Source organism: Rhincodon typus, chromosome 43 (genome assembly GCF_021869965.1).
Source record: "Rhincodon typus isolate 14 chromosome 43, sRhiTyp1.1, whole genome shotgun sequence".
Taxonomy (NCBI): Eukaryota; Metazoa; Chordata; class Chondrichthyes; order Orectolobiformes; family Rhincodontidae; genus Rhincodon; species Rhincodon typus.
The window spans coordinates 9887310-9901129 of record NC_063374.1 but is presented as its reverse complement, the minus strand read 5'-3'; the positions used below and the strand labels follow the sequence as shown (position 1 = coordinate 9901129).

The window sequence follows — 13820 nt, the reverse complement described above, 5'->3', positions numbered from 1 at the left end:
TAGTTGGATACAACACTTTAATGCAACTCTTCGCATGCGATAAACTGCAAAATCTGAAAACCTCATCTCTACAGTTACTGCAAGGTTACATCAGCAACAGAGATGCACATTTCATACTGTCATCTTAAAAATGAAAAAATAAAATTACAGAAAGTGCACAGGCTATAGGTTTGCACCAAGATTGCGCTAAATATCATTAGATCACAAAATAATCAGATGTCTCAAATAAAAACAAAGATGAGATGCTGTACACTGTTTATTTTGGCTGCTTTAATTGTTTTTTCCTCCTTTTACCCTCCCTCCCCTAAATTCCCACAGGGCATGTTCCTGTCAGACCGTCCTAGTCTCATCTCTGCTGAAATCTTAAAGAGTCATCACCGGATTGCAATGAGACCGACATCGATGAGTTTTTGAATCTTCTGGGCTATAACAGGATTCTTCAAGTGGCTGGGGAGGGAAGAAAGGAGAATAAGCAGTTGAGGTAGTATGATCTGATATAGAGCTCAGCAATGAAGCAGAGCAACAACTATTCATTCCCCCACCCCACATCTTTCTATTGCCACAACATGGAGTTTAACAATGCAATAGAAATTTAGGCGATTGATTTCACAGTTTTAACTAAAAACATTGATTCAGGAAGGAGGATTTAGAACTCATGCAAGAGAACGAAGACAAAAACACCTGTGCGGGCGACAGAGTGGCTCAGTGGTTAGCACTGCTTCCTCACAGCACCAGAGACCCAGGTTCGATTCCACCCTCAGGTGACTGTCTGCATGGACTTTGCACACACTCCCCACAGCTGTGCGGATTTCCTCCGCGTCCTCTGGTTTCCTCCCAGAGTCACAAGATGTGAAGGTTAGGTGGGTCGACCATGTTAATTTGCCCATAGTGACTTGGGTCGTGTAGGCTAGGTCGGTTAGCCATGGTAAATGTGGGGTTACAAATATAGGATAGGAGGGTGGGGGCCTGGGTGGGATTCTCTTCAGAACATCGGTGCAGACTCTATGGGCCATATGGCCTCTTTCAACACTGTAGAGATTCTATGATGCAATCTATTTTTCATTTATGAGCACATCTACTCACTCGCTTAGTGCCTGAGGATCTTTCTGCATCTGCTCCAAGATCAACCTCATTGCAGGGTCACTCATGATCTGTTGCACCTCTGGATCACCCATGGCACGGCGCTTTACTTCCTCTGGAGTGTCATTCCGGTTATACTGCATCATGAGGCAGCGCTGATAACCTTCAGAAGCTTCCTAAAGAATTTCAGGAAAGAGTTATCTGTTGCATTGTTTGATCTTGTTACTGCACGTTGCCCAGCAATATTGGCAGTCTGTGCTCCACATTTCCAAAAGCATGCTCCAGAACTGGCCCAACCAAGTTGTGAGGGCCAAGGCCAAAATGACTACGCCTTGCACATGTACTCTAGCCCTAGTAGTGTCAGTGTCTACCAACAGAGTTCCTTAAACCAATCCACCAGCTTGATGCAGGTGCTGGTTCCATTATATGTGAATGGCTGCGCTGGAAAGGAAGCACTCGTGTTTTTGTCAGAGAGGGAAATGTTTGCATAAACAGTGCCCAAATCAAAAGAAAATGTATGGAAGGATATGGGCCAAGTGCAGGTAGGTGGGACTAGTTTCATTTGGATTATGGTCAGCATGGACAGGTTGTGCTGAAGGGTCTGTTTCTGTGCTGTATGACTATAATGTCTATATGCCTATAATGAAGAAACAAATCAAACCCCGACCCCAAACATAACCCAGCAGGTCATCACAAACTCCCATGAATTGCTCACTTTTTGTTCTAGCCTCTTATGCAGCTGAAGGCAAGTGTTTCTATATTGCACAGAGATGAACAATACTCTAATCACTTTACTCACAATAACCCTGCCCTAACTCCTACACCATAAGCAGACGATCCAAGAGATATCCTTTTCACCAAGGCAAAGACAGATATTTCCCACCAGAAAAACTACAGGAAAACAAGTCTCACACTACCCTTTCAGACCAGCCTCTTAACAGCGGAATTATGAATTATCGTTAGGATTTCTTTCAGAAAAAACTGGACGTAAAGAAAATATGAAATTCTGGCCAATGCACATGAACAGGCAGATCTGCTGTAGGTATCCAAAAGTGGTAAATGCCTGAAATGACTTCCTGGTTTACCCTCTGTTTATTTCAAAAGAAGTGATGATACTTGCGTCGCAAAATGGAAAGTTCCAACATCCAGGAAGCATAGCCTCATTTACTTTTGTAGATTTCTTTTGTCAGCCTATCACATATTCTATTGCCTTTGCCATTTCTCTCTCAATTCTGGCAAAAAGTATATTCAAATACTGTAAGTTCTGCTGAAAAGGTCACCAAGTCAAAGTTTCATCTTTTAAAACTGCACCTTGTCTCTTCCCAGGAACTGATGATAACAAACTTGGTTACAATTTTCACAGTTGGAATATCTCCCCTTTAAACACTGAGACCTTATAAAAGCTCCCTTGAGTGCAATGAAGCTCTATATAAAGCCATCAGCTCACACAATACATTTTCCATGTGGAGAATGCCAAGGCATGTCACTACTTCAATACACTGTCGAGTACCAAACATACTGCACTGCCGAAAACTGTACGACCGGAGAGACTTCTCTCCTGTATGAGCAGAACAAGAGATGAACTGTAAGATGATCTAGTCATACCTTGGAATTAGAGTCCAGCTCAAGCGCTTTCTGATAAACATCCATGGCTTTGGAGAAATCCTTCAAGGCCTCAAGGGCTGCTCCTTTTCTTGTGTAACCCTTAACTATAACAAATAGGTAGAGGATTTGAATTAAGATTCATTGCAACATTCAACATCTATTTATAGCAGACAGCCTCCATGGCAGAGTTAAAAATATTAAAACTGGATTTTTCTTGACGATATGGAAATCAAAAGGCATTCAGGGCCAAGATTTTGATTCACGGACTGGCAAATTAGCCCTTGCTCCTGTCACACACCATAATTTTTGCCTATTACTCAATCCTAGTTTCAAATGTACAGAATATTCTGCATCTTGCTACGTCCAGTGACCCAAGGATAACCCTCATGAAGAGGCATTGAATCCAGCCTCATTTGGTCGGAGTCCAACCCTGAACTAATCACTTATTGTTTTACCTGCAAGGAATGCTAGGGTTTGAGTCAATAAGGGCTCAACAATAACTTGTCACTCTATACAACTAGTTTCTATCCTAGCAGTTTAGAGCAGCCAAAGCCAGGGAACAATTGTCACTTGGGTATATTGATATGTCTCCAACATTAAGATGGCAGCAAGAGAAAAGGCCAGATTCAGCACGAAGGATTTACTTTGGACCACATTTTCCCCAGTAGAGGAGCAAACAGATGACCAGAATGCTACAAGTGTTTCTGTGTGCACAGTTAGGTATGTACACAGCTTGTGATAACTTGGGGAGAAATCACATTACCAATGCTAATGAAGCCATACGCCAAGAGGGGGACAAATCTGTCAACCAGAACAATGTTTCAGTTGAACTGGCTTCAATAGCTACACTTTTTGATGGTTGTAAATTGTTAACAAAGTCAGATTTCAATATTTAAATGTTATGACCGAACAATACAACTTCTACCCATTCTCTGATAAAAGTTAGTATGAATTTGGGATAAAATACAAGTCAATAGGGTTTCCATATCAGCCCAAGATTGACTGGATGGCCCCACAAATTCAAAACCACTTACGAAATGTAGGATCAAGGCGGATACAGTCTTCACAGTCCTGTAATAGAAGATAAAAACCATCCTAAATTATTGGTATATTACAAACTTAAGTAAATATTCATGTTTGATTCACAAATTCAGACATGCAAGGGAATTAAAATGCCATGGTTTGATAAATACTGAATGGAGTGGGAACATAAAGAATAAAAGAAATCCAGACCATTTGTATTAATTTAAAACAAAGTTCATAAATTTGTTTTATAATCATACTGGCTTGCAGTTAAAAAAATTAGTTCAATATAAAGTTAGTTATAATACATATTCTTTTTCACAAGGACTGGTATCTTCAAGATCTAAGCAAATCCAACCTTGGGCATTATGGGGATACCTGTAAATTTTTCAGTAACTGAATGACTTCATAAAGTATGGAAAATAATGCCATAGCCTAAGTTTCAGACTTTAAACCCCAAACAATTTACAAAATATTCCCATCAGTCATCCCTAATGTCTGTCTATTGTGTTCAATACTAGGAAACAAACAAGGGTATCTGACTAAGGTTCAGAAGGGAAAATCCATTTTCATTTCCATCCTATTATGTGCAGCACAGCTACAGTATGCCATCCAGCAAGTGAACTAAAGTTGTTTTTTTCATATCCTAAAGCAGGATTCTCTCAAGTGTTACAGTCTCAATGCTGGAAATTGATTTCATCACAGTGCATAGGATCATGAATCAGTGAAGATGGCAAGACAGATCATGGGGTAGTTAATTTATTAAACAGTGGCAGACAGTGGAAGAGTAAAGAGATTATATCGAACTTGTAAACAACACTTTTTTTGGTCTTCATCTTACTGATGTACTTTAAGAAAGGTGTGAAGAATCTGGAGACAGAATACAGAAAAGATTCCCTAAAATGTGTTTCCAGAGACAAGGAATTTCAGTTACAAAGACTGATGAGGGAAGGTGGAACTACTTTCCTTGGAGATGAAGATGGTCAAAAGCAGGTTCGATAAGAGCTATTCAAATCATTGAGTCTGGACAGGGTAGTCAGGGGAAAACCATTTCCATTCATAAAAGGATCAAGAATGCAATGTCGTAGGTTTAAAGTAATGGCAGAAGCGGCAATGGAGACATAAAGCAATGATTTTTCACCCACCAAATGGGAGCGTGGTAGAGGCAGGTTCAATTCAGGCTTTCAAAAGAGAATCAAGACAGTCATCTGAAAAGGAAGAAAGCGGCATTCTTTTGTTCTTGCATTCAGCGGGATACTTGTTTAGAGAGACAGTGCAGAGATGATGAGCTGAATGGCCTCTTTCTGCCCTCAATTCTTCCAAATTGCCCAAAAATCCACTAGTCACATCTCCTTAAACATTAATCCTCCAGTTCAATGCATCATCGTATAGTACACTCACTCCATGTGACAATGGATCCTCATTCTCAGTAGATGTGAATACAACTCTCCTAAATTAGTTGTATTGGCTATACTGTATTTCTGCCACTTCTTGATCTCAACAGAATCACAAGTGGGAAAAGTTTTGCCATGTCAACCCTATCAAACACCTTCACAACAAATTAAGCACAGTGTGGAGACTAAACTAGGTGTATTCCTGTTTCTATACTACTCTATTCCAAAGTTACCAAACACCACAGCTGGGGGACTCGCACGAGTAATAGTTGTGAAATTATTTCACAAAGTATTATTACCTTCAGAGCTAGTTGGAATTCTAAGAGCTTGGTATAGCATGCCGCTCGGTTACTGTAGAGTTTAGCATCAGTAGGATTGCGTTTAATAGCTTCTGAGTAATGTTTCATCGCCTGTGGGTAATCACCTACGATTAAAATGAGAGGGTCATCCATACATTACATACCATACTTCACACAGAGGCAAGTGCACATCATGTGCAGACACATTATAAATGTGCAGTCCTTAAATCATAGGTGTGGATGACACTCCTTGAGCACCAAAAAAAACATACATGTAATCGCTCTTCACACATCACCCAGTCTAAATGTAAACTAAAACTAAACTTCAGAGTGCTCCATTGAAAAGATAACAAGTGACTTGATGCTAAATAGAAGCAATTGTAACAATTGTGTAGTAGGGCACTCAGTTACAGAGCAACTAGGGACAGACAATATGAATTATTGTAGGGAACAGTAATTATTATTCCATTTCCTTGGATTTGGCATTCATTTTCTGTCTATGAGCAATTTCCAGAATATTCAAGAATTTGAAAGATGGTGGGGACCATACAGTGAATCTTCTCCTATGTGAATGACCAAATAATTAAATGAATGGTATGTTCCAGTTTTATTCCAGTAATTAGTACTTTAGCAAAAAAAAAAAAAAAAATTAGAAGCAGTAGATCATTCAGCCTGCTCCACCATTCAATGAAATTGTGACTGATCCAATTGTGGCCTCACCTCCACATTCCACCTCATCCCTGATAGATTCTTGATAAACATGGGAGTTATGCACCTCTGCTTTCTAAAAAAAAACCTCAATGACCTTGCCTTCACCATCCTCTGGGGGAAGGCATCTCCGAAGGCTTGCCCTCAACCCTCAATTCTCACTGCTACTTTAAATGGGAGATGCCTCATATTTTAAACAGCGTACCCTGGAAACATCCTTTCAGCATCCACCCTGTTCAATCCCTCAACATCTTGTCAAAGCATACAGATAAATCTTTTAATCACCAATGGATACAACCAAGTGTGTCCAAACCTCTCCTAAGACAGTAAACTCATCCCAGAAGTCATTCAGGTGAACCTTCTCTGAACTGCTTCTAATGCATTTATCTCTTTTGTCATCTCTTGAAAAGTGCACAGGATTCCAGAGGTGGTCTTACCAACATCCTGTACAACTCCAGCAAAACATCCTCATTTTTAAAATTCCATTCTCATTACAATAATGGTAACAGTCCACTTGCTGTGCCTGTATACTAGATTGTCGTGATTCAGTTCCTTGAAAGTGGAGTCAGAGATATACAGCATGGAAAGAGACCCTTCGATTCAATTCGTCCATGCCGACCAGGTATCCTATATAAATCTAGTCCCAGCATTTGGGCAATATCCCTCTAAACCCTTCCTATTCATATACCCACCCAGATGCCTTTTCAATGTTGTAATTGTACCAGTCTCCACCACCTCAGTCCATACACGCATCACCCTCTGTGTTAAATCTTAACTCTTTCCCCTCTCACCTTAAACCTACACCCTCTAGTTTTGGACTCCCCCCACCCCAGGGAAAAGATCCTGTCTATTTACCCTATCCATCCCTCATGATTTTATAAACCTCTCAGGTCACCTCTCAGCACCCGATGCTCCAAGAAAAAAGAGCCCCAGTCCAATCAGCCTCTCCCTGTAGCTCAAACCCTCCAACATCAAATCTTTTCTGAACCCTTTCAAGTTTCACAACATCCTTTCTACAGGGAGACCAGAATTGCATGCAGTATTCCAATAGTGGCCCAACCAATGTCCTGTAGAGCTGCAACATGACCTCCCTACTCCAATACTCAATGCACTGACCAATAAAGGTAAGCACAGAAAACGACTTCTTCATTATCCTATCTATCCGTGACTCACTTTCAAGGAACTATGCAGGCATTTCATACGCTTGCCTTTATTGGTCAGTGCATTGAGTACAAGTGTTGTGAGGATATTGCAGTTGCCAGTTTTGGAATACTGCATTCAGTTCTGGTCTCCCTGATATAGGAAAGAGATTGTTAAACTTGAAAAGGGTGAAGAAAAGGTTTACAAGAACGTTGCCAGGGTTGGAGGGTTTGAGCTATAGGGAGAGGCTGAATAAGCTGGGGCTATTTTCCCTGGAGCATTGGATGCTGAGGGTTGACCGTATAGGGATTTATAAAATCATGAGGGGCACAGATAGGGTGAATAGTCAAGGGTAAGGGAGCCTAAAATTAGAAGGCATAAGTTTAAAGGTGTGAGGAGAAAGATTTAAAAAAGGGACCCAAGGGACAACTGTTTCATGCCGAAGATGGTGTATGTATGGAATGAACTGCCAGAGAAAGTGGAGGAGACTGGTACAGCATTCAAAAGGCATCTGAATGGGTATATGAATAGGAAGGGTTTAGCGGGATATGGGCCAAATGCTGGCAAATGGGACTAGATTAATTCAGGATATCTGGTCAGCATGGGCCAGTCTGACCCAAGGGTTTGTTTCCATGCTGTACATCTCTATGACATACACCAGTTTCCTGATTCTTGTTATGTCTAATTGGCGAAGGTTTGTTTTAAAGACAAACACTGAGCCAATGTATTCAATAAAATCAACTGAAGCTGTTTAGACAAAAGCAAAATACTGCAGAGGCTGGAAGTTTGAAGTAAAGACAAAGTGCTGGAGAATCTCAGATCTGCTGGAGAGGAGCAAGTGACTCAGGAAGATGTGGAGAAGTGGTTAGAGGGCAAGATTAAATTAAAGATCGAGTCATCAAGCTTTATGGAACACCTCTCTACTCAGTCTGTAAGCACGACCAACACTCCAGTCATGTACCATTTGAGTATACCACCTTGCTCTCATGCGCACATTTGGAGTTGGAGGAATAGCACTTTATTTTCCTGCTTAGACACTTCACAGCCTTCAGGACTCAACATTGAGTTCAACCACTTCAGACCGTGAATGCTGCCCTCTATTTTTGTATTTACTTTCCTTCCAGTGTCTGCATTTTTTTTCCTTGATTTTGATTTCAGAGTGGATCTTTATCCAGCTATTAATACCTATTCTGGATCTGTGTATCATGTCTTCTCTACAGCCAATAACATTCCTTTTGCTGGAGGACACCTTTGATCACTGATGACACCCCTGCCCACCCAAACCTTCTCCAATCTTTTTTCCTGAACTTCCCTTCTGTTCCCCTCTTTAAATAACAGCATAAAACCCACATTGCCACCTCTCTATCCAGAGCTGCTTAGGATATTTGGGATTTGGCAATTTTGGGGTTAAATGGAGCCCATCTTAAAGTCATTTCCAGCTCCCATGATTTTTAGTGTCCAAATCATGAGAGGGGACAGTATTTTAAAAACAAAGAGCCTGCCAAAAACCCTAGGCTGCAAAACTATGGGGTTCTAAACAAACTGGAGTTTCAACATGAAATTTCAATCCATCTTTGCAGTTCAGAAAAGTACTGGCGATGAGCCACTGAGAGTTTAGATAGTCTTGTGAAGATAGATACCCAACTTAGAGTGACAAATAAAGTTTTTAAACAAGCTGTGATAGAGTCAGACAGTAATACAGCATGGGACCAGACCCTTCAGCCCAAATTTGTCCAAGCTGACCATGGTGCCCACTCAAGTTCTTATCCATCTAAACCCTTCCTATCCAAATGATTTAAATGTTGCTATTGTATCTGCCTCAACCACTTTCTCTGGCAGCCCATTCTATATATACATACCATTCTCTTCGTGAAGAAGTTGCCCCTCAGGTCCTCCTTAAATCTTTCCCCTCTCACCTTAAACCTATGCCCTCTAGTTCTCAATTCCCCATCCCTGGTAAAAAGACTATATGCATTCATCTTATCTATGCCACTCATGATTTTATACACCTCAATAAGGTCACCCCTCATTCTTCTACATTCCAAGGAATAAAGTCCTATCCTGGCCAACCTCTCCCTATAACTCAGGCCTACCAGTCCTGGCAACATCTTTGTAAATCATCTTTGCACACTTTCCAGTTTAACTGTGTCTTTCCCATAACAGGGTGACCAAAACTGTACACAATACTCCAAGTGCAGCCTCACTAACAACTTATACAACTGTAACACAACTCCTATACTCAGTCCGTGGACCAAGGAAGGCCAGCATGCTAAATGCCTTCTTCACCACCCTGTCTAGCTGTGACGCTGCTTTCAATGAACTATGTACTTGTACTCCTAGGTCCATTTGTTCCACAATACTCCTCAGGACCTTACCATTTACTGTACAAGTCCTACCTTGGTTTGACTTCCAAAGTGCAACACCACACACTTATCTGGATTGAACTGCATTTGCCAATCCTCAGCCTACTTCCCCATCTGATCAAGATCACTTCAGTAATTTTTGATAACCTTCCTTGCTATCAATGATATCTCCTAATTTTGTATCATCTGAAAACTTATTAATTGTGCCTTGTACATTCACATCCAGATCATCTATACAAATAACAAAAAAGGTCCCAACACCGACCCCTGTGGCACACCACTGGTCACAGGCCTCCAGTCCAAGAAACAGCCTTCAACCATCGCTCTCTGTTTCTTACCATCGAGCCAATTTTGAATCTAATTAGCTAGCTCTCCCTGGATCCCATGCGACCCAACCTTCATGACTAGCCTGCCTTGCGGGAATTGTAGGGGGAAAAATGTTAAAAACTTTCAGGGTGGAACAACACAAACTTTGATGCATTCAACAAACTACCGTCTAAAAAAACACTGGGGCGGTGTAGTTGAGAACACGGATGCACAGATAGCATCATGGTGTTTCATGAGAGATACAAAGCAAAGCATCAACACAACAGGCTGGTATGCAACATGCAGGTCAAGAAGCCAGGAAATTGGGGTTTCAAATTACTTTAAAGCGCAGATAAATGACACTGGTTTTCAATATACTAAGAATACATCCGATTCTGCTGATGCACCTTCTGGTGCCAAAATATTGCTGCTATAGGATTACTTCAATTTACAAAACCTTAAGAATAAAAGGAATGAAACATATTCCAGTACCAGTTACACTCCCACTCTTGGTGCACTTTAACATCTGCAGAATCTAATCAATAACGTGATGTTACCTTTCTGGAAGAATTCATTGCCTTTATTCTTTTCTTCAAGGGCAAGCTCAGGATTGATGTAAGCCGCCCGCTCTGCATCCTTTAGGATCTTTTCAGCCTACAAGAGAGTTATTTTAAAAAATAAAGCCCAGAAGAAAGGGTTTCCATGATTACTCCCATAGTCAAGAAAGAGCCTAAAAAAACTACTTTAAAATTATCCAGTTTTGCCTACTCCTATCCCTATTTTCCAGCTGAAAGGCAACAGTGTGGTGGGGAGAGGGGGTGGTGGGTGCGGGGGCAGTGGTTTGCAAAATTCCCTGGCCTGGATCATGAGGTACTAAATACACCTCTCTGTTCAGGCATCTTTCAGAAATCCTTCCAAGAGGAAAATTAAAACAGTGAACACTTACTTGCTGACACTTCTTTAAGACCTCTGGAGTCCTATGCTCTGCGAGAGACTTGTTGTAGAACTGAACAGCATCTTTGTACTTTTCTTCCTTGAAGTAGGAGTTTCCAATTCGTGCGTATGCCCTGATAGGACATTATCAATAAAATGCAATTACATGGGTAATACTGAGAAGTTGGTGTCATTTCCATCAAAGCATTTGCAAATTTTGCTCTCCTCCCCTAAAGTGCAATTAATCACATTCACACAAAACTGTTTATGCAAACCAGGATGAAGGCCATGAAACTTGATCACCACAACCCAATATGACACTGTGAATTACCAATACCTCTAACTCAATGTTAAATTGGAACAATTAGTTTTAAAAGCAAAACAATTATGTTTCAAGAAACATGACCAATTCTCACTGCCCTCAGTACACATGGACAAAGGAGGACATGAATTCGACTGGGACAACACATCCATTATTACACAGGCCAAACAGAGACATTCCAGGGAATTCCTGGAGGCCTAGCATTCCAACCAGAACTCCATTAACAAACACACTGAACTGGACCCAATATACAAACCACTGAAAAACAGAACCGGAAGTGATGCCAACCAAACCAAGGTGTAGAAATAACAAGCAGGACAGAACACCAACGCTTCACCGGAGGCGCACTGACAATGTCACCTAGCAGGGTGACAAAACGTCTGCAATCAAACACTGGCTTGGCGAGCAAGTCTACCACCTCATCCACAACCCAAGCTTCAAATCTTCAAAAACTTTATACGTTCTTCTCCCTTGACTCTGTTCAACTGCCGCAGACATGCTAACAGTCATCTGAAAGAGTTCTGTCTCCTCAGGAAATGCCTCTGTTACTTATTGACTCTTCCCTCCTTGACTGCATTGCAGAAAATCTGGGAGGTGGCAATCTGTCTGAACTTCACCAATCAGGTATCTATCCAGCATTGAAATAGCCTGAATCAAGTCACAGTTTACGCTCAGTTGGAGGATAAGAGTCAGAGTCATACAGCATGGAAACAGGACCTTCTGCCCACTCATCTGTGCTGATCAGGTTTCCTAAACTGAACTAGTTCCACTTGCCTGTGTTTGGCCCCATACCCATTCAAACCTTCCCTATCCATGTACTTGCCCAAATACCTTTTAAATATTGTGACTGTACCCACCTCTACCACTTCCTCTGGCAGCGTGTTCCATATACATACCACCCTCTGTGGAAAAAGTTGCCCCTTTCAGATCCCTTTTAAATCTTCCCTTCTTACCACGAACCTGTGCCCTCTAGTTCTGGACTGCCCTACCCGGAAAAAAGACCTTCGCTAGTCACCTTACCTATGGCCCTCAGGATTTTATAAACCTCTATAAAGGTCACCCTTCAGTATCCTACACCTGGGAAAGAAATCTCAGCCTATCCAGCCTCTTCATACAACTCAAACCTTCCAGTCTCCATAAACATCCTTGTAAATCTTTTTAGCATCCTTTCCAGTTTACTAACATCCTTCCAATAGCAGGGAGACCAGAATTGAATACAGTATTCCAAATGTGGCCTTACCAATGTCTTTTACAGCTGTAGCATGACATCCCAACTCCTGTACTCAATGCTCTGACTGATGAAGGCAAACATGTCAAACACCTTCTTCACCACCCTGCCTACTTGTGATACCACTTTCAAAGAACTATGAATCTGCACCTCTAGGTCTCTCTGTTCGAGAGCCGTCCCCAGGGCCCTACCGTTAACTGTTTAAGTCCTACCCTGGTTTGTCTTACTAAGATGCAACACTTCGAATTTTCTAAATTAAACACCATCTGTTATTCCTTGGCCCACTTGATCAAGATCATGTTATACTCTTAAATAACATTCTTCACTATCCACTATACCACCAATTTTGGTGTCATCTACAAACTTACTGACCATGCCTCCTTTATTCTCATCCAAATCATTTATATAAATGACAAACAACAGTAGACCCACTGCTGATCCTTGAAGCACACTGCTGGTCACAGGCCTTCAGTCCAAAAAAAAGCAACCCTCTATCCTACCATCACGCAAATATTGTATCCAATTGGTTAGCTCTCCCTGGATCCCATGTGATCTAACCTTACTAACTAGTCCACCATACGGAACCACGTTGAAGGTATCTTCAGAAAACTCAAAATTATTGAGACAACTTCCTACATTCAAAGCCGTACTGACTATCCCTAATCAGTCCTTACCTCTCAAAATGCACACAGTTCCTGTCTCTCCGAATCCCATCCAACTTACCTACCACTGACTTTGGATTCACTGGTCTGTAGTTCCCTGGCTTTTCTTTAATCTTTCTTAAATGAAGGCACAACATTAGCCACCCTCCAGTTTTCTGGCACCTGACTATGACTGTTGATAACGCAAATATCTCCACTAGGGGCCCCGCAATTTCTTCCCTAGCTTTAAGTTTTTGAGAAGATTTGTAGCTCGGGTTGTGGATGAGGTTGTAGACTTGCTCGCCGAGCCAGTGTGTTTTGTTTGCAGACGTTTAGTCATCCTGCTAGGTAACATCTGTGCACCTCTGGTGAAGCGTTTGTGTTCTGTCCCGCTTGTCATTTATACACCTCCGTTTGCATCACTTCTGGTTCTGTTTTTCAGTGGTTTATATATTGGGTCCAGTTCAATGTGTTTGTTGATGGAGTTCCATTGGAATGCCAGGCCTCCAGGAATTTCCTGACATGTCCTGTTTGACTTGTGCTATTATGGATGTCTTTGGCTTGTGCTAATTCGACTGAGACAACACATCACTATTTCCAAGTTCCCTAGCTTCCATGTCTTTCTCCACGGTAAATACTGATGAGAAGAGTGTTTAGGATCACACCCAGTTCATGTGGCTCATTGATCTTTAAAGGGACCTATTCTCTCTCTAGTTACTCTTTTGCCCTTAAAATACCTGTAGAAGCTCTCTGGAATCTCCTTTGCCCTATCTGCCAA

General features: G+C 41.4%; 1 protein-coding gene across 1 annotated transcript in view; it reads right to left on the bottom strand.

Annotated features, from left to right (window-relative positions):
- stip1 (stress-induced phosphoprotein 1) overlaps positions 1-13820 on the bottom strand; it is a 29055-nt gene continuing 15235 nt past the window's right edge. The window contains exons 8-14 of the mRNA XM_020516678.2: positions 10865-10985; positions 10476-10572; positions 5402-5526; positions 3720-3756; positions 2686-2789; positions 1084-1256; positions 1-447 (exon numbers count right to left, since the gene is read on the bottom strand). Of these exons, the coding sequence (XP_020372267.1) occupies positions 375-447; positions 1084-1256; positions 2686-2789; positions 3720-3756; positions 5402-5526; positions 10476-10572; positions 10865-10985 (730 nt within the window). The 3' untranslated portion in view covers positions 1-374. The remainder of the gene's footprint in view (positions 448-1083; positions 1257-2685; positions 2790-3719; positions 3757-5401; positions 5527-10475; positions 10573-10864; positions 10986-13820) is intronic.